We start from the raw sequence: 21476 nt of genomic DNA, 5'->3' as shown, positions 1-21476 counted from the left end.
CTATGCTACCAGAGTGCCATCTATTGGTTCTAGTGGGTACAAATCATTTTGACTCACAATGTTTTAAACAGGTGTTGCTTACTAGAGGGTTGGCCTTTCACAAATCCCGTAGTCTAACAATCTGTGAGTACTAATGGTACATATCCTAATTTCTCTAAATGGTTTTTAAGTGGCATTTTCCTTCATCTGGCTTTATTTAAAACGAATCAGAAGATAAGAAATTGATCTTTGTACTGTTTTAGTGCAGACCAATAGTGCCTTTGCATATTTCCTACACAAGATTAATAGAAAAGGAGTCCATCCGTTAGCCTTTGTCTTTAATTGCCTACAGAGTTTGAGCATGTGAGGTGGCAGGTGGGTAAGGTTATCACTGATCGACCCCCATAAATCAATCAATCAGGCGCTAAGGGAGGGAGTCGGGACTATGAGCAGTCATTTGGAACGGGGCGTGAGGAAATGAGCGGCAGAACAAAGTAAAGCAATCAACTGTGCATGAGCAGCAGGAAGGAAGGCAGGCAGTCGACAAGAGCAGCAATACATCACAAAGGACACCGGGTAGGCAGGGAGAACAAGAGGACCACTTGGCAGCAGAGGACACTGAGTTTGAAGCTATGATGTGATGTTGGATTTAATTTAAAGAGAAAAGCTTGCATGGAATATTTTGAACAAGGGTTCTAAAAGAATTGGGAAGGGGGGGAGCAGAATCTCTGCTTGGCGCAGATGTGCTTTGAGATGCGGCACCACCTTAACCTTAATCAATAATGCTTTGTAATGTGTTCAAAAGGTTTTTGTATTTTGCTTTTAATGATGGCTGGCACACTAAAATGCTTAAAGAGAGGGTAAAGAAAAGCAAGCTGCAGCAAGGACTATATTTAGTACAGCAAGCGGCTCTCATTTGTTGAAACGTGTAGTGCATGGTAAACTGAATCTGTACCAAAAGCAGTTTCCTGACATGCAGCTTGACTTATTTTTTAGATGCGATTTTTACATACAAATTCTGGAATCTTGGAATCATTTCATCTATTTTTTTCTTTTATCTAATTTAAGCATGTAGTTCATGGCAGGAGATTCTCTAAAAAAGAGCTTACAGATACTCTGAATTATTAGGGAAATGACTCTGTCTCTGGGGTCCAGTAGGAGATGATACATCATTCTTTTAGACAAAACATTTTACGTGAATAAAAACCACAATTATTTGAATTTCACTTCTACATAAAGTTGAATAGAAGACAACGTGCACGTCTTCACATAGTGACCTCTTTCACGTTGTGTTCCTCAGAAGTTGGGTGTATTGCTGAAAAACAGGTTTTATTCTCTCTGATAAAACTGAAGTGTGGTTAACATTTTATTCAGTCAAAACTTTACAGAACTGCCTTTTGCAGCATTACAACTTTAAGCATTTTGCATATTTCCACTTGCTTTGTGCAATTATAGACTGAGGTGTTTGCTAATCCTAAGAAAAAATGCTGAAGTTCAGTTGGATTAAATGCAGAAGGTCTGAACATCAGTGTTCAAATGAAATAAAGGCCATTTTATTATATCTCTGGCTGTATGTTTAGGGTGGCTGTCCTGGTGGAGCATGAATCTCAAACCCAGTGTGCCAGATTTGTAATGTTAAGAATTTCTCTGTGGGGACTAAAAGTATTTCTAATCTAATTACCTGCTTCTTCAGATTAATGCTGCTCTTGCCCAACCTTCTGGTTTAAGTGGATGGCCATAACTTATTCTGTTGTGAGATGATGGATTGAACAGTTCGCTTCGTGATTTTTAAAGTTTAGAATATTGGTTTATAAAGTAATCAACCATAAACTTCTTCAGGATTTTGTTCCTTATCAGTTTGCTGTATTTCTTGATCTTTGTGACAATATTTGTTCTGTAACATTACCTCTTTAGGTTGTAAATAAGTGGCTGTATTTATTAGAATACATACAGGTGGATTTTATTTCCTAATTAAGTGATCTGCGAATATATTTAGGTGCACTGGATTTTATTTAGGGCCATTGGTGTGAAGGTGGTTGAATTCAAATTATCACCAAACCTTTTTTTTTATGTTTTATATGCACTAATTTCCTCAACTCTATTCCAATACAATCCACAATACATACGGCATCTCAAGCTTTGTGGAGATTATGTGACAAAATGTGAATACATTTCAGAAGGTATTTATTCTTTTATAACTCCAAGTGTAGCAGAAAATACTTTAGATTTGTACATTCCCTTAGCTATTATCACCACCTGCGGATAAGCTGTTTCTCTCCTCAAAAAGCTTCTGTGTTGCTACCAAACCTTTTTTTTCTCCAGATTTAAAGTTTTACAGATGCTGTAATTATCTATTTAGAGCCTATTGTACACTGTTTGCTACCAGGTTTTTTTTGTTTGTTTTTTTTTGTGCTGGAGGATTTGTCTGTAAGCCAGGCTAGCATATAGCTTGGGAAAAGACAGGGCTGTTTATCATGTCTGCTGTAAAAAAGCAGCATGTCTGCAAAATGTGAATGCACCAGAACTGCATTTCCTCAAACCATCCTAAATAACGGTTGCTATTGTGTTTTTTGAAAGTAGTAAATGAGATGAATTTCTACATAGTTCTGCACTAAAGCTGTGTTGGCAGCTGCACTTGGCACATTTAGCAATGAGCGGCTGAAAAATAATGAATATCGCTACAGACCACACAAACACAAGCAGCACCAGCAGTAGCAGCCCCCTGGCTCCTTTCTGTTGTTTAATTTATTATTTGAATGAAGCAATCGCTTCTCGCCTGATAGCAAATGTTGGTAATTCAATGTTGACTCTGTGTCAAAGAGAGGGAATTTTGGTTTAAGCGGAAAAAATAATTGCCGATCAATATTTTTATCTCAGTGTTCAAAATGTGACTCTGAGTTCAGCATAAATTGTGGGCAATTTTGATTATTAAAATGTCAGCAATAAATCAGCACTAATGATTTTGTGTGTAACTGCTTCTACAGCAGTGAACTGAGTGAGGGCATTTTATAGGAGGGCATATGTTATACTTTAAGGATCTAATTATGCTCTTTATATTGAAGTCATGGAGTTCTGGTGAGAAATTTTCATAAACTCATAATGGCATGAATGTAATAGTAAATCTGGAGATTTTAATGATGTGTTTGAACCTTTTCTTGTTTTGTTTTTTTCAGAGTTAAATGATTTGTGCATCAAAACAACCGAGTATGAAAGTTTTAATTAACTGTTGACTATTTTTTACACTGGATGTAAATAAAAGAAAAAAATAACTGTCCCTCAGCATTTTTATGTGCAACATGCTGAGGGACATTTATTCAAACATTAGTGGGGGTGTATGCATAACTCTGTCAATAAGAAAACATCCCCACAGGGAGAATAATTGCTACAAACAAACATTACAAAAACAAACAAAAATGACATTTACTATAGGTAAATAACTTGTCAATGCCGTGGAAATTCTAGAACAAATTTACCAGGGGGGGCAATGTGGGGCCAGGGTTTTTTCATGGGGGCACAAAACAAAAAACAAATAACAACAACAAAAACAGTGCTATAGTTCCTCTTTACTATATAAAGTGAGCCACAGGGTAAACAGCAGCTCTGGAGCAGAGACCCATCAGATGGCAGGTAAAAGTTGTGATCCTATCTTAATATAGTCGAAGCCAAAAGAGCAACCCCCTAATTTTTAATTTATTGTTGAAGTGAAACTGTGAAGATAATAGTTGAAATTACTCCAATTAATCAACTTTGTTTGCATATGTTATGGCCCTTGGCCTCTAAAGGACATGCAGTCTGTTTTTATTTATGCAGGTTCAGGTGTGGGAGCACACTCTGCTGATTGACTGCTGGAGCCTGAAGAGTTTTTAGTCTTGATTTAAAGGAACTCAGTGTTACGGTTTCTGTGCAAACTTGTATCACAATAACAAATTAATTTAGTATTTTAAATACGGGGCCTGTAGGGGACAGGAACAGATCTGCAAGGGCACAAGTTCCTTTTAGCCCCTTTATAAAACCGTTTTGCACATTATGTATATCACATTATGTGCAAAATGACTATTATAATATGTTATTACAACAAGAACACAAAAATGTTGTGCATAATGTAACTTGCCAAACTATCTCCGAAAACTTTTAAATTAAAGAGTTATGTAAAAATAAAATATTTTGTGCTACTTAAAGACTTTCCCCTGCTAGTAATGAAATATTAAATCGCTTTTAAATTAAGGGCCGTTAGAAAGGACTGGATAGGATTGTGCTTTAATATGCATTAACTCTGGTAATATAAAGTTTTTTTCAGTATGCAGCTTCTGTTAACAAACACAGACAACAATATCTCTAATGGCACAACAGGGGCAGCAATCAAATTAGTGTTATCCACACAGGTGTGCTAGTAAATTCGTTTATTAGATAATTTCTGTTTTTTTGAGGTTGAATTATTATTTTTTGTTTCAATTGTTTTTTTTTTTTTAGCTGCAGCTCATCAGCCATAATATTACTTCCCGCCCCCCATTAAGACTCCAAGTTGATGCATCATGATATTAAAAATGCAGATTGCTAAGATTGCAAGAGTTGTGTTAATTAGCAAAAATAAATCAGAGTTCATTTTATGGTGTTCTACTTTAAAGCTTGTTTTTAGTATGTTGCATTCTGACAATGTTTTTTTTGTTGTTTTAATCTCAAGTCCACCAATCCACAGCTAATTTCCATCACTCTTCCAAATAAACTCCAATTTTATCAAGGTTTTACCCAGTCCTGTGTGTGGGGGGGGGGTGTGCGTGCGGGACTGTGTGTGTGTGTGTGTGAGGTTGTGCATTCAATAACACACAGATCTTTTAAAGCAATGCTGACTGCTGCCCTTCACACACATTCAGTGAATGAGGTGGTTAGCAACAATAAGTACACGTCCTTGTGTGATTTGTCGTGTGTGTACTTCCTCCTGCAATATCTGCTGCCCTCCTCTTGTTGTTCCACTCGAGGCCCTCGGCAAGCCAGCTTTGGCCTGCCAGCGCAACTGACCTGTGGTAAGGGGGAAATCAATAGTCAATTCCATTTTGCAGCCAGTCTGTGACAGGTACTAGATAGGAGTGGATTGGGTGCATGTTGGGAGCAGGATCGTGAGTCTGAGCTTGTTTGACCCTCTCCTCTCCTGCAAGTACACAGTGTCTCATGTGGTCACTGTACAGTGGACAGAGCTGTTAAAGCTCAAGAACATGCTCTACTCCCTAGCAACTTAGGATACGATGACAAGTGGAGCTCTGTGCTTGCTCTGTGTTACCAAAGGTAAGAAGAAAACGGCAGGAACTAGTGGCAGGAAGAAGCAGGAACTAGCATGACTAACGCGTAAGGAGTAGCAGTGTACAACAATCTGAATTTTGAATATTTACAGCAAAAATATGTGTACCTGAGGTTCTAATGTGACAAACACAGTATGACAGTTTGTTTTTTAACTATAGATTCATACTGCTTGTCATGGCAATTAAATTAAAGGAGAAGAGTGACTAACTTGGTCCTTCACCACCTCTAGGTTTTACAGATCTCATACATTATTATTAGGAGTCCAGACTTACAACAACAAAGTTATTTGGCAGAGCACTTTTTTTTTCTTGTTTGATAAAGCTGATGAAGTTTTAAAAAAGTTAAAACTGTTATAAATTCTAAATCACAACATCAAAACCATGTCTATATATATACATACATATACTGTATACTCCTTGAATTATTTATTTTTTTATCACATGAAGTAGGTCCCACATATCTCTGCCTTATTTATTGATTTGCCACATTGCAAAAAAATGCTGAATGATCTTGAAATGTCTAAGGTAGAGTGAGAGGCTGAATGATTGCTACTCAAATTTGACTGGATCATATTGTTCTGGTCTGTCAGTGGTCTTGATTTTAGTTTTCCTGAAACCTAAAACGTACACAGAAATCCAGTAAAACGCTTATTTTACGTAGAGAAAAAAATCTCATTAGTCACATGTAGTGGGTTTTGAGTGTTTTGCAATTGTTTCATATCCAAGTTCCCAATGTGGGGATCTATTGCAACACTGCAACTTCCTCCATTTAAGCAACAAGAAAAAAAAAACATGCTGAATATCATAATATTTTTATGTATCATGTGTATATATTATAAAAAACACATTTCATCATTTAAATAACAAGTTAGTGAATTGGACAAAGTCTCTTCAATGACATACCTCCTGTATAATTATCACAGCAAAAGTGGTATTTTATTTACTTGGCATTAAGTTAGCCAATAAAATGTTGAACCAATATACATTTTCATAAGAACAACTTCTAAATTGGTAAGAACAATCTCCTCCTAATGATTTAAATATTTTGCACGTAAATTAGTCAGTACTTTTCTCTGTCAATAGTCAGTTTTCTTTTTTTTTGTGTGGCTCATTTTAAACTGGGTCATAACCCTTTTTTATTTATTTATTAATTTTTTTACTTGACATTAAAAACAGTTTAGTTAAATGATATTTAAACCCAAAAATGAACCTCTGTGACTAGCAGCAGCAACAGCAGCTGTGATTAAAGTTAACAGGAGTAATTATCTGTACAACATGAAATGAAAAAGATATAAAATGATGTTTTCAGAAGTGACTAATTTGGGTTTAGCTACATATCAAGTGTGGGCAAGAATCGAAAGACGAGACGGTATTCTGTTAAGCAAAGTACAAGAACTGCAATCAAACCAAGCCGAGCTTCGTCAGTTTAGCTTAGCTCCGGGACCCTGTGCTAATTTTACTGCTCACTGAAACGTTGCATGTAATACCCAGTGGATGGAGAACACTTTGTTCATTAGTGCTGATTAGGAAATAAGATCAAGCAAAATATGTCAACTCATGATAACCAGTTAATGTGTTTTTAATTAGGGCCTGCTTTTCTCCTCTCCCGATGATTCCTGCTCTGAAACCCAGCGCCGCTTGCATTTATTTCCTCCTCTGGAGGCCTCTTGATTAAGAGTTAGCCCCTATTATGATTTTAAGGGCAGCTTAGTGACAGAGCAGAGATGCAGCTGTTAGATTAAAAGTTTAGTGGTTGAGCTCACTGGTGCATCTCGCTCACCGTTTGAAATGACTCCTCATCCATGGGATCATTTTAGGACTTAACAAGCTAATAAATGGGATATGGCAACCAGTTTTGAAGTGCCCTTGGGAGGGTTAAGCCACTGCTTACAATCCCATTTAAAAGCTTGTTCTATTACCATGCAGACAAAAGTGTCAACCTGCTGAGAGAGGGAGATGATGGCATTTTGAAGCAGCCCCAGTGATACAGCAGATCTGCAGCTTCAAAGGTCACCCTCAACATTGGGGGTCTTCTTGATGCAGAACAATCTCATCCTTTCAGGAAAAACGCTTGTTGGACTCACAAGGTAGAATAATGATTCATATACATTTTGTGACAGGCACTATCTCACTAAGTACTATCATATTGCCAAGACAACATAAGTTGATTTCAAGACAACATAAGTTAATTTTTTATTACAAGACAATAACAATATTTTGTCAATTTGTAAAATTGACAAAATACCATGGTGGAAAATGAACAGAAAGGCTCTTTGAAATAAAGAGGTAGAGAGGAAGGTCTCTAACCAACCTCAACATCCAGTGCAGCTCCAATGTGTTTCATGCGCAATAATAGCTTCAATAACAATTTCTTTTGGCAATTTATGTGTGAATAAATCTTTCAGACACACATTGTAATGTACAACCTCCATGTCTCTTTAATGTTTAAGACATGTACTTACCAGCATCTTTATTATGTAATTTGTCAACACAGTGAATCACCCAATCACATTGCAACAACTCAATGCATTTAGAGATCTATAAACAGTAAAGATCTGCTGAAGTTCAAACCAAAATGGGCTCAAAGTAAAGGGATTGAAATTACTGAAGTGATTGTCAATGTCATACAGCCTGGTATGTGTATTTCAGAAACAAAATATGTCCTGAGATTGTCCTGCACAAGTATTTGTCAGATTAATGTGGAATAGTCAGAAAAAATATATATACAGTAAGTGGCTGTTGACATGTTGGTGTCAAACGTCAGAAGAGAATGGTCAGACTGGTTGAAGTAGCCCAGATAACCAGTTGCTACCACAAAGACCAACATGCTGATTTGATGAAATAAAAAAATATGGCAGTTTTCGAGACAAAAGAGGGTCCAAGTACAACCAAGGTGCACCTAATAAGGTGGCCAGTGAGTGGTTGTTCCTTTAATGCAGAGAAATGTGTATTACTAATTTATTTGTCATATACTTTACATTTTAATACATTTCCATGTTGAGTAGAACTTTTTAAAGTAAAGGTCAACTTGCTTGAACATCTATTGTTGCTTATGAACTTTACATGCAAGCTAATTGACTTCATACTTAGTTTGGAAATAGTTGATGAGATATAGTAGTTTCTTATGAATACTGCTAAAAGCAGCAAAATAATCCAGTGGCAGCTGCAGAGAATTTCATGCATTTCATATCAGCATCTTGTTCATAAACCAAACTGTAATGGTCAATAAAGCACCAAGGAGATTTATTGGATTTATTGGACATAAGATGATGGATAATTCTTAGTTTTTCTGACGATGGTCAGAATGGTACATGGTGCAAAAATGAAAATATTCAAAAGCCGCCTGCAAAATATTCTTTCTTCCATATTTTTAAAAGAACCAGCTATCTCCTTTCTTTTGAAACTATGCTGGTAATTTAAACACCCCACTTTTCCTTCCCAGAATAGGGCCCCATCAGTCATTCGTTTCTTCCTGGAAAATAGTGAAGTTTCACAAATCAAATTCAAAACAAGGATGTTAGTGTTGCTGCCTCTGCGGCTTGGCTTACACACACATATACGTCCTCCAATCTGAGCCGCTTTGAGCCACACCATTTCATCTGGTGCTATCAGGGTTGATGAGAGCCTCTTGTCTTTCTCGGTCGGCTGCAGCTGCTGTGTGGTGAGTGGCAAGCCTCTGATGGCTCTCCTTTATCTTCACATCAAGCAATTTGCTGCTCCTTTCATTATGATCCTTGTGCCAGATTGAAAATGAAAACTTCACAAAAATTGTGTTTTAAGTCACTCAAGTACAAGCGGTAACACGGACAAGACGTGTTTTAATTTCATTTTAAGATTGCTCACATTTTTGTGTCCAGTCTGTGTCATTTATCCTACACCTTAATGCGTTTGTGTCTATGAAGCAGGTACAAGAAGCATCAAGAAGTATTTTATTTTAACAGTTATTTTTGACACTGTGGTCAGCTTGTTTATCTTTGTGAAAACTGTAAAATCCTTCTAAGCGATGAGATACGTACTTGAATGTTGTGGTATAGAAAGCACATTCTTCTTCTTCTATCTTGAAAAAAAGAGGATGTGAAACTGATTGTTTCTTTTTTCTAGGAATGTGGGACTTTAGTGAATGCTGATGCAAAATCTTAGATTGAATTTAACTAAACTGTGTTTTAACTCATCATTGTTCGGATATAGAGACAAAATTTGAAAAATAAATTCTCTATTAAAAAAAACCAAAACCTGACGTGAGAAATAAGTCCACAAAAGAGGAACCAGTAGTGTGAAGGATATTGCCAAACCCTGTGAGTGGGCGTTGTGTAACTAACCCCTGAAAGCAACAGGAAAGGAAATGTACAGAGACAAAAGGACAACATTTCTTTACACATTGCACCATGTCTCTGAAACAAAAGGAAAATGCCAAACATGTATTTACATTTTTGAATCAGGAACAATTCATGTTTGTTTGTTTGACAAAATACACTCAAGGTTTAATACTCTGTCTGTCTCTGACTATTTCTTTTTCTGTCCTTTTCTTGCTTGTCTTTTGTTACAACTGCAGGCAATTATCCATTAGTGGTGAGCAGGAATTCTTAAAAAGGCAAGAAAGGAAAGTGGAGGCCTTTTTGCAAAGAGCTGATAAGAAAAATGGGAGAAATTCCATTTCGCTCTCATTGCAAAACAAACATCAAATATTCAGTTATGGACAAAGAGGAGAAATCTCACAGTTTGAGTGATAGTTGCAAATGACTTAAATTATGAGTCACATTTCTGCAACTTTACATAAACAAAACATGCTTATGTAAAGTTTTTGGGATTTTCTTTTAGCTCAAATACCTTTAAATAAACCAACATCTTTTAGCTCAGCTAATTCTAAAGTGTTTCCAGACCAGAAGGGACAAATAGGTACTCCAGAATATTCTGGGTCTGCTCTGGTGTTTCCAAAGGAAAACACATAGGAGGCATCCCAATCAGATGCATGATGAGATCACTCCTTTTAAATCAGAGGAGCAGCAGCTCCTCAAGCTCCCACTGGATGACGATAATGCTAGTGTTCAGGGTCTCATTTTGTTGGTCATGATTCATGGTTCAAGACCATAGGTGAAGGGTGAAATATTGACAGAACACTAGATCACTATAGACTGGAGCAGCGCCCACAATACTGCAGACAATGTCCCTCTTGGTCTGTCCATCTGCCTCTCCATCCTATCAAACATTTGAACTCCTGCTTCAGACTGATCCCCAAGGCTAAAAGGGAGAGATAAACACAGCTCTTCACAACTACACCATGAGCTCCACAAACAGGGTCCCGGTGGAGATCAACCCTCAGGGAGGAAACAAGCTTAATTCTGTGCCTTTAAAAGCAATTCACTTGCTTTGTATCCCTTCACCTGGAAGCAGATTAATTATTTAGAGAATGTCTCTAGGAAAAAGGAGTTCTGGGTTTAACTCCTAGACATATTTTCCCACAACCCAGGCTCAGTTAACTGGAAGAGGACACAGGAACTTGTTTACTGCTGTGTTCTCGCATATTGCTATGAATTTCACACACAAGTATGTCATAATGTCTGTCTGAAACATTTGTTGAAATCACAGAGTCATCAGACACCCCTTACATGAGAACTTTTGTCTCTGCTTTTAGCATCGGATCAATTATTGGTTACTACGTATTATAAAAATATTATCCTATCTTTCTGCTTTGGAAGCAATAAATTAGTTATGCTAATAAATAAGGTCAATGCACTCAAGTATTTGGCAGATAACTATGATTATAGCTCTAATTAACAAAATGTCAGCTTTCAACTCACAGGTATCTTGACATTTACTTTTACACATATTACATCAGCCCCGATAGTACCAATTTTACTTTGCTTTGTTTTTGTCTGTTTGCATATTTTTGCTCCAATCCTCAAGGACTGGTGTCCTTCATGTATTACATGATTCTCTCATTAGACTCACCTTGAATCAAAAGATGGTTCTGTAGCCTCTGCAGAATTTGATGAGATGACTAGGAGGTAATTTAACCACCACAAAAGGTTCATACTAGAAGAAACTAATCAAAAACCAGCAGGACAATCTTGAAGACTGGAGTTGAGCACCACTGCTGAAAACAAGCCATTTTGTACATAATGTACTGTAGTGTCTCAACATAGTCATACATGAAGTTGTACTTTGCGTCATGTACGTTTCTTTAAATATCCCCACAATCAAGCTAACCTCAAATTGTTTTACTGTTAACTTATTATTTCAGAAGTTCGACATGAGTGCAGCAGTGGGCTCCATAAATCCCCCAGGAAATATACTTGCATGTTTTTCCCTTTTTTGGTTCTCGTTTCGATTGTGGCTTATCCTAAGATACTCTATTCTTGTACTTTTTCTCACCAGATAAAAAGAAGCGTTATAGAATACAACAGGACACTGATATTTATTGCAAATTATTTTCCTGCATAATGTAATATATTCCATATATTGAGCTATTTGTTAAATTTCTCTTTGTGGTAAAATATTTATTTAACTTATGGTGATCATAAAAAGGCTCAAATCTCATGAAAAAAAATATTTTTTTAAATTATCACTACTTTATGGAGACTTGATATTGCACCTCTAATAAATGGATTATTTTTGACTAGTTCACTTGAACCTTGAGCAAGCAAAAATAACTTTGCACCACCTGATGGTAGATATTATTTTTTGGAGTCTTATAACATTTTCTGAGAGCAGATTTCAGAAAAGGACGTTAGGTCATTGTTTGTCAAGTACAAGATATGCCCAAGATGAACTTAGGCCTGATGGATCCAAGACGTCATGAACAAGAATGGAAAAAACAGAATTGCAAAATATCTAAATGTCAAGCACCTATAGATTCTCACTGTTTTTGCTAAGATAGAAACTATTTGTGTCCTGATTTTTATTCTAGTATTACAGACATTGTACAGTTTTCCAGTCATTAAACCAGAAACAGATTTACATATGGTAACGTGCATCTGTATATGTCAAATAATAAAAATGGCATCATGAAAATACAGTGATTAAAAAAAAAAAAAACATTTGACATGCAACATGTACTGCATGTCTTGAACTGATAACCACAGCTGTGTTAAATATGGAAAAAGAAATCACTTTTCCTTCTTGGGATTATTCTTTTCACACCTTTAAAGTTTTTGTTTCTCTTTTCACACACAGAAACACAACAATGTTGTTGCTATAAGGATTTTTCTGCTGGTGCTTTATGAGTTGGCAATCAGATTTTCTTCACATCTGAACATCTTTGCTTGTGTAATGGTGAGTATTTCAAGATCAATGTCCTCCCTCACCTATGTTGTAACAGATTTAGTTTGTTGATCCACTGTTAAGCTTTTAATAAGATAGATTGTTTATAATAATAACAATGAATTCAGTGCCACAAATACCGTTTTTATGTTAAAAAAAAAAAAAACCAACAAGGCTAGCTGCCTGTAACAGGTGGCAGTTACTGTCTAGATTAACATACGTTATGTTATGACATCATTTTATTCACAATGATGTAAATGTTAAATTTTCTGCATTATTGATGTTTCAAGCATTTTAATCTAAGATGGCGTGATTGCAGATAAGCTCAAACTGTATTATTTGTTGCTGCAGCAATATCCTCTCAAAAATAAACTTGTTTAATGATAATGGGGCAGCAACTATGGGGTGTTTACGCTCTTATTACAAACTAAATCTGTCAGGCTTTAAAATGAGGTAGAGAAAATAAAGATGGGCAGACAGCTGTGGAAGCACTTATGGCTGGGTTAAGGAGGGCAATAATAAGCAGTCACTGGTAGAAGCAGCCAGACTGCAGGATTTTCTCACAAACTTTAATCACTGCTACAAACGTGTCCTTGTCATCTTCAGCTTTGAGTGTTTTAAAGCAGCTTGAAGTGAACACATTGCACTGAAAGACATCAGACCTTAGACTTTTGTTTTACGTGTCACCGTACACGTGGCACAAAAAATCATTTTGGGTCTCCCTGATGTGAAAGCCTCAAATAATCACTAGTTTTTAGTATAAATACATAAAACTAAAGCAGTAAAGCAGAAACGCACAAGGTTTTGACACAGCGTAAACTGGACTTTAAGGTAATGTGTAGAACTGTGGAATCCTATAGAAAACCTACAGTGTGAGTTGATGGTTAGATTATTCCTAAAATTTCTGAGAGATATTATTATTCTGCTGCCTCTTGCAGAAAACAAGCTTTTGATTTTCTAGATTACAAAGGCAATGAATGCAAGCTGTTTACACAAAACTACTGGGTATACTGTGAATCCCAGTGAAACGTACAAAACACCATGGCTGTGATTCATTGTTAACTAATACAGGTTATCACCGTAATTCTTCTTTTACAACAAAACTGCTTCACTTGGAAAGGAATGGCATGTTGTGATATGTCATGCAAAGCATTCAATTTTCAATTGATGCCTTTCGACTTGTTTGCTCAACAGGTAAGGTCATGATGACATCCACATGGATGTTGGTGATTGCCGTGCTGATAGACTCTGCAAACGGAGCAGGAAGTCGTGAGTGTTGTTTTTGAAAATCAGAAATTGAAATGTAAACACCTAACCACCAGTTAGAAGGACAATTTCAAACATCTTACTTTTGAAATAAAAATAAGATTAAAAGTGCTCGTTTTATGGCCACTTTCCCATAAAATGCAATGTTTGATATTAGAGAGATGATAAAAAAATGTTTTCTGCATTCTAAACTTCAAACATGTTTTTATTTATTTCATTTTCTCAAGAGGGTGACATCCAACCATGTGCAAGGATCCACACATCAAGTTCGGTGGTAACTCTGGGTTCACCTGTCACAGCCACCTGTGTCATCAGAGAAGACTGCCCTCTAGTTATTGGACAAGCTGTTCATATTGAGTGGTGCCTTGGCAGTGAGCTTATTCCCAGCAGCCTTGCAGCCAATGAGAGCAACAGGGTTTCCAGTATTGTTGTACCAAGCTTCAATCGCACTGAGGCAGTACTTTTCTGCTGCATCCAGAATTGTTCTCAAGTTGTCACCGGAGTCGAGATCCGAGCTGGATGTAAGAAAGATTTTATAGCATAAGTATGTTCAAAAATGAATTTCTATAAACAGATCTCGCTCAAATATTCTGCAAGGAAACTCTGCAGAGTCCTGCATTACACCTCTTTTCATACACTGTAAGTAGAGATGCAAATAAATTTGAGAGAAAGTCTTAAAAATTAATGTTCAGACATTCTTATCCAGTCCAACTAAGCTATTTAGAAAGAGAATCGGCAAGCACTTGTGTTTGTTTGCAAAGCTGACAAACCCAACCAAAGACAATTAAAGCTGTTTACAGTGACGTATCTGCAAAGTATTGACTCTTATGGACACTGTACTGCAAAAAAACTGAAAACATTCTATAATTTTTTTTCCACTTCACAGCTTTGTGCTGCTTTATGTTTGTCTATTACATAGAATCCCTATAAAATGCATTGAAGTTTGTGGTTTCCACATCACATCTGAAGCATTTGGTGTCTATGAAAACATTTGGAGGACACCAAAAGTAATCTTCTACATGTAAAACAATGTTAAATTTTAGTTTACACAAATTTAAGTTCATGCCTGAAATACAAACATTCAAAGGGCATAAATTCATGTTCTGTATCATTTGAAATAGGTAATACAAGAACAGGATAGACAGTGAAATTTATCATCCTTTAAATACAAAGCATAATTTGATAAACTTACCATCAATAACCAAACTGTAACATTGATTTCAAAACAGGAGTAGTCAACTGATTGTCATATATAGTCCTGTAATTAAAGTGTTTTTTTTTGTTGTTTTTTTGTATAATTAGATCCACCAGAAAAGCCACAAAACCTGAGCTGTCAGACAAACTTCAGCTCCCCTAGTTCCTTGAACTGTGAATGGGAGCCTGGGCAGTGGGAGACCCATCTCCCTACAAAGTATACCCTGCACACTGAAATAAGGTACATTTCTGCCTGAAACTATAAATATGTTGAATTATTTTCAATGGAGGAATAAAGTTGAAGGAGTCAAGTTTGATGTCAAGGATCTTTGATTCATCGAGTTCTGTAAGCACTTCTGGTTGAACTAACATTTTGTTCTCGCTTTGTATTTCATTTCAGAGACTTAAATGAGAACTATACATATGAACTGCCACCAGAAGTCCATCACTATTCGATTCCTCGTAATGAATTTGTTCTGTACAGTGACATCAAGATCTACGTAAAGGCAGAGAATGACCTGGGAATGGCAACTTCAGGACCCTTAGTTTTTGATCCTTTACAGGCAGGTAAGTATTAACTGAAAAATAATAAAATGAAAATAAAGACCTCTGGTAAACAATCTTTAGGATAAGCACAAATCTAAATGGGGAAAATAAAAATGTAACAGAGCTAGCTCACATAACATATAAAACAAATGTACATTTATTTTAAATAAAATGTAAATTTTATTTCTTTTAAATAAAATGTACTGCTGAAGTTTCCAGCAGCAGTATTATTTCAGAAATGGTATAACGTTTTCTTTGTTTTGTACCAAACAAGATTATTTCTGTCATCCAGATGGCTTGGGAATTCAGTAAGGATTAAAGAAATAAATTTAGCAGTAGTGTTGCTCTGGGTTGTTTTTAAAGGTCAGCTTCTATTTTTATACAAGCTAAATTCTTATCACAGCATTAATCATAATGATCTACAAACTCTTGTTTTTTTCATTTAAACCATGCTTCATGAAGAAAATAAATTTAAAAAAAAAGCACAAAAAATCTAATCTTGATTGTTTTTCTGTCAGCTAAGTTCGACCAACCCAGTATTGAAAAGGTTGATGTGGAGCCTGAAAGGTTAGGTTGCCTCAAGCTGAAGTGGAAAATGTCCCAGCAGCAGAGTTGGATTCTTCACAACCAACTAAGCCTTGAAGTCCGACTTAAGGCTGCTGACAGCGACCAAATGAGTGACCCACCAGTGAGTTCAGTTAAAACTGTTGAAATAAAAGTATTCGTATTGCGTCAGACTTGATCTTGTTGCTGGAAACATTTGAAGAGTATTAGAGCCCATCTAAAATTTACAGTGTATTTGATGTCATGCCTGTATGATCTTTTTTCTCAGATTCTTGTAAGTCAAGTGAGACCATCCAAAGCGGTCATGGAATGCTGTCGTCTCCTTCATGGAGCTCGATATTTGGCCCAAATTAGAGTCAGATACTACATGGAGGGCCCCTGGAGCGAGTGGAGCAGCAGTAAATCCGGAGTCACCTTGGAGACCGGTAGGGCTCGGATCAATTCGGAATGACACAAACAGCTACTCTTAACATTTTCCAATCTGATGCCTTTTCTCTCCACTTTTTCCTCATCTTTTCAGTGTATGCAAATGTCATGTTGTGCATCTCTCATTGCTTCGCTCTGCGGCACAGGCTGAATTGAAGTATTGAGTTTTGTCGCAAATGCAGACAGTGAATCCATAGACCTGTCTTGTAGGGAGAAGTTTTATTTTCTACAGAGTTAGAGTAGAAGTTCATAGTTTTGACAAGTTGCCACACTGACAGCTGCCTCTTCCTTTTCAGCTCCAACTGGACGTTTAGACTCGTGGATGAAGGTATCAAGGAATCACACAAGCAAAAACCTATACATACAGTTGTTCTGGAAGGTACCTATATGATTTCTTGATGCCTGTCAATAAGTTTTTTCTTCAAAACCTCTACAGGGTTGTATAAAGTCTCCCCTTTTTATTGTTTCAGCCATCAAAACGGTTCCGTGCAAATGGCCAAAATTTGACATATGTTGTCTTAAAACCAAATCCTCGTGGTAAAAGAGAAAGAATGTGCTCTACAAACGAGAAATGGTGCGCTTTTCAACTTTCTGGAAGAGTAAGAAAAGTGTATCTGAGCGCTGTGAATAGTGTGGGGGAATCTCCCCTCACTGAAATTAGGATTTACCAGCCTAAAGGTAACTCATATCATTTAAATAAAATATACTGGATGCTGCAAGAGTCATATTCCTCAAGCTTTTCCACATTTTGTCACATTACAACCACAAACTAGAATGTATTTTTGGAGGATTTTATTTGACAAACACAAAGCAGTGCACATTGGTTTAAAAACCACCTTTGTAGATCAAAATCTACAAAGTATATGTGTGTTTGTGCATTTCTCCCTATTCTAATAGGGGATAGAGAGATTCAGATGCTTGAACACATCTGAATTCCCATTATGAAACATGAGGGTGGCAGCGTTATGCTGTAAGAATGCCTTTCTTCAGCAACGACAAGGAAGCTCTTCTCTGTTGATGTATGGAGCTAAGTAACAGACAGTACTAAATGGGAGCTGAGGGCTAAAGAAAGTCCTGAAATTTCCATTGAGGTTAATAACTCTGTGCATCAGAGTGTAATCACATCCTCAAAGAGTTTAAATGACTCTTCAGACTGGACTGCAACTGAGACTCTGACAAAATTGCTGTGTCCCATTAAAACATAAACACTCCTTTCTCGTTTGCAGTTACAATGTGACAAAATTAATAATTTGCAAGACAATGTCTATAGAGTGTCTTGGTACATAATGTTTTTTGTAAACTTGAGATGTTTTTATGTCTTCAGCTCACACGGCAATCATGGATGTCACAGCTGTTCCTTATGATGACAGATCATTTCTGGTCCAGTGGACAGCTGAGGTGACTTTAGGTCTCACTGATTATGTGGTGGAATGGAAACCTTTACTAAAACTAGACCTCAGCCACGTTCGTTTTGAAATTGTGAATAAAAACCAGTCTAGTCTCATCATAACCGGTATGTCAATAAGACTTTGCTTTACATCTTTCCATAAGCCATGTCGCAATTGCACTTTCATCTCTCACTACATGAATTCAAATAGTCACTTTTGAGCAAGATTCTTATTTTCTCCTTTCCTGAATCTACCTGTAAACACTGTAATTAGCTTGTGATCACTGATCCACTCTGCCCTCTACACTCTCATCCATAGGCAGCTTTGAGCCCTACAAGCCCTACGGGATCTCTGTATATCCCCGGTTTAAGGATGGGATGGGGCCTCCTCAGACTGTTAATGCCTACTTGAGACAAAAGGGTAAGTCACCAAAGACAAACGGGGGATCACACAAAGAGCATGCATAGGTGTAAGAGTCAAGTTGCCTCAACTTTAAACAAGTAGAAAGCCTTTCACATTATTCAGATTACAGGAACAGTGCGAGCTCTCTGGGAACAGATCATTTCTTATGGAATGTTGCCCTCTTGTGGAAAGAAAATGATTAATTTGCTCATTCAAATCCAGATACACTCTAATACAAACTGTACCTTTCCTTTTGAAGCTCCATCAGCGGTTCCTAAAATTCAAATTAAAAAGACCTGGTGGTCAGATATAGAGGTTTCATGGGATGAAATCCCGTTACAGCAAAGGAATGGATTTATTAAGAGCTACCAAGTCTTCTACTGGGAAGAGAATGGATCTGTCAAAGGTAGGTTAAAAGGTTTGAATTGTTTTGAATGTAAAATGATTTTGAAGTTTTTTAACCTTGGACATTTTTCTAGTTGAGAGTGCCGATGCAAAAGACAGGAGAGTGATCCTGAAGCACCTCAACACTGCATCTACATATGAAGCTTTCATGATGGTTAGCACATTTGGTGGGAGCCTGAACGGATCAACAATTTATGTTAAAATGAACTCCTTTGGTTGGTACCATATTTTAATTTACCATTTAGAGAGTCAATGAGCAGAATATGGATTTATTGATTAGATTTCATATCGCAACATATGATTTCCTTTTCCAAGATGCTATGACTGTTGTGATCACTGTAACTGCAATTGGAGTTGGACTGGCATTGCTGATCATTTCCATCATCTGGACCTGCTTCTCCAAACACAAAAAGTAAGCCCACCAAAAACCATATACTCTAGAGATCTAAGATGCAGTGCTGTGAATAGATTTTTGCTTACTTACAAATTTCTTATAAACACTTATATGTTTTTGTTCACAACACAAGTTGAAATATGTTAAAATCATTTACATATTGGGTTATTAATAAAATTCATTTGAATTCAGTGTATTTCTATAGGGTGAGTTCAAATTATGTCGCCTCAAGGCACTTTACAAAAAAAGTAAATTCAATCAAATCCTACAGACAGATTCAAAGTCAATCCTAGCTATCAAATAATTCAGTCAAGTTCAGTTTATACTTCGAAGTAGTTAAAAGGTTTTGATCTATGGAGACCTAGCAGGTTACATCAGGCTACTGACCTGCAGTATTCAGCTTTGTGGATGAGCATTTAGGAGCAATGGACTATCACTTGCATTCTGTCATTGACTTTGGAGCAATCTCTCACACTGAGCATGCAAGCAGAGACAGTGTAAAGGAAAACTCCCCTTTAACAGGAAGAAACCTCCAGCAGAATTTGACCTCCATGACTGACTGAGGTTTTGAGAAGACTAAACCTAATAAGTGATTGGTTATTTTTGGTCAGCTGTGGTTTTCACCTTAAATGCTTAGTTTGCCAATTCTTATGTCCTGTTGTTGAATCATGAATCCTGACCTTATAAGCAAATGAGACCTGCAGTGGTTTTGAACTTTTTCTGGGTTCTTTTGTGAAATACTGGACAATTCTTTGACTATGTGCAATTGGAGGAGTTTGGTAGGTCAACCTCTCCTGGAATATATTTTCAGTCTACAGGTATGACAGTGACTGATCAGTTAACTGATTCATGAAAGGAGGACAGTAATTTTTAAAAATAGGATTATGTTGATTTGGATATAGATTTTTTTCCACATGTAATCTGTATTATATTGAAACATGTTTAATGATTTGAAATAATTAACTATAATGAAAAAGACAAGCAGAAGAATTACATAAAGGGGAAAACACTTTTTCACTTCTATTTGTTTTACCTTAAGGCTGAATGGTTACATGTGGCCAGTTGTTCCAGATCCGGCTAACAGCAGCATTAAAAGATGGTCATCAGAATCAACACAGGTAATGAACATTAACAGCTGTCACAGATGTTAACTTAACATGACCACAATGAATACATAAGTGTAACATGAACTACTACAATTCTAAAGTGTTAGAGAATTACAAGCATTTTGGAATTATATTAGTTTTTCCTATAAATTAAATCTGTATGTAAATTAAAGCTTTATTTGGAATATATGGACATCAAAGGATCCATGCAAGATAACTGTAAGATTAAATTATATAACAAAAAAACTAGTAATAAAAATATAAATCAATAAATCAATCAGTGTATATTTTCAGTTTTGGCTGTGTGTGTGTGTTGTCCTTTTCTCATTAAATATATACATTTATTGTTTCCCTCTACAGTTTACCCATCCATCCTGGGACAACGAGGAGCCAAATCCAATATGCTTGTCCCATCTCAGCTTCCTGGACCTTCCAACCAAACTTAGCAAAGAAGAGGATGATATTTGGTTAAACAGCTCAGAAGACACCAGTGATCTTGGCGAGTCGATTTGTGGCTCACCGTTCACTCCTACATACTCTGGTTCAAACAGCGAGTCTGTTCCTTATGCGACTGTACTGTTGTCCTCTTGCAACGACCCAATACCTGATGAGCCTCATGTCTACCTGCGCTCTGAATCTACACAACCCCTCTTGGAAACTGAAGAGTCTTTCACTCCAAAATGCTACCAGAATGTTGTAAATGATATGATGCCAAAAGAGCAGTGTTTCTTTGGGTCCTGTGATGATGATATTCCTGAAGGAGAGGAAGGCCCAGCTATTGTTTGGGATGACTTTCCCTTTCTGTGTGCCTTGGCCATGAATGAGAGTGAAAATAACTAAAGTTAACTTGCTGGTCATTAGAGTATGCTTGCTTTGAGTGTGTTTTTTTTGTTGTTTGTTTTGTTTTTTGTAAATGAACCTACCCAGCATTATACCTCTGCACCAGCAGATTAGATTTAAATCATAATTATTTTGTTTTTGTGCTGCTTTTTACATTTATAGAAATACACTTTTTTAAATATATGTTTTAATTTTCATGAGGTGGTTAGAGGTCAAATGAGCTATAGTATATGTAGTATATATATATAGGAGACTATATATATATATATATATATATATATATATATATATATATATATATATATATATATATATATATATATATATATATATATATATATATATATATTTAAAAACAAATTAATAAGTTATATATATATACATTTTTTAAGGAAGTGGTTTAAACAATAGC

General features: G+C 36.4%; 1 protein-coding gene across 1 annotated transcript; it reads left to right on the top strand.

Annotated features, from left to right (window-relative positions):
- Positions 1-8789: 8789 nt before the first annotated feature.
- csf3r (colony stimulating factor 3 receptor) lies at positions 8790-21312 on the top strand. The gene is made up of 17 exons (XM_014472676.2): positions 8790-8934; positions 12447-12545; positions 13728-13802; positions 14027-14320; positions 15102-15234; positions 15394-15560; positions 16058-16227; positions 16372-16528; positions 16826-16908; positions 17000-17207; positions 17854-18042; positions 18236-18337; positions 18579-18725; positions 18799-18939; positions 19040-19136; positions 20158-20236; positions 20585-21312. Exons 3-17 carry the CDS (start codon positions 13736-13738, stop codon positions 21062-21064), a joined length of 2514 nt encoding a protein of 837 aa, XP_014328162.1. The 5' UTR covers positions 8790-8934; positions 12447-12545; positions 13728-13735; the 3' UTR covers positions 21065-21312.
- The last annotated feature ends 164 nt before the right edge of the window (positions 21313-21476 follow it).

The sequence above is a fragment of the Xiphophorus maculatus genome, chromosome 3, assembly GCF_002775205.1.
Source record: "Xiphophorus maculatus strain JP 163 A chromosome 3, X_maculatus-5.0-male, whole genome shotgun sequence".
Lineage (NCBI taxonomy): Eukaryota > Metazoa > Chordata > Actinopteri > Cyprinodontiformes > Poeciliidae > Xiphophorus > Xiphophorus maculatus.
This window is presented reverse-complemented; position numbering and strand designations above follow the sequence as displayed.